The 236-nt window shown below is 63.1% G+C and overlaps 1 protein-coding gene across 1 annotated transcript in view; it reads left to right on the top strand.

The window, feature by feature from the left end:
- PAIP2B (poly(A) binding protein interacting protein 2B) overlaps positions 1–169 on the top strand; it is a 5592-nt gene extending 5423 nt beyond the window's left edge. Inside the window, exon 3 of the mRNA XM_009707143.1 lies at positions 113–169. Within this exon, the coding sequence (XP_009705445.1) occupies positions 113–169 (57 nt within the window). The remainder of the gene's footprint in view (positions 1–112) is intronic.
- Positions 170–236: the final 67 nt, after the last annotated feature.

Below are 236 nucleotides of genomic sequence, written 5' to 3'. Positions count from 1 at the left end.
GCCGGGGCACCGTCGGGGTGTGAGTCCCTGGAGCGATGCTTGGCGGGGGCGGGAGGGGGGTTACTGGCATTTGGACCGCTGATGGGCACTCCTTCTCCCTCTTCTCTTCCAGAGCAAAAGCAACTTGAATCCAGATGCCAAGGAGTTTGTGCCCGGCGTGAAGTACTGACGGTCAAGGCAGGCTTTGGAAAGACTGGGTCCCTGCTCCGGGGGAAGGTGGCGGGGGGGAAGGAGGG

The sequence above is a fragment of the Cariama cristata genome, unplaced genomic scaffold, assembly GCF_000690535.1.
Source record: "Cariama cristata isolate BGI_N322 unplaced genomic scaffold, ASM69053v1 scaffold24719, whole genome shotgun sequence".
Taxonomy (NCBI): Eukaryota; Metazoa; Chordata; class Aves; order Cariamiformes; family Cariamidae; genus Cariama; species Cariama cristata.
The sequence above is the reverse complement of the archived record's forward strand: the minus strand, read 5'-3'. Positions and strand labels throughout refer to the sequence as shown.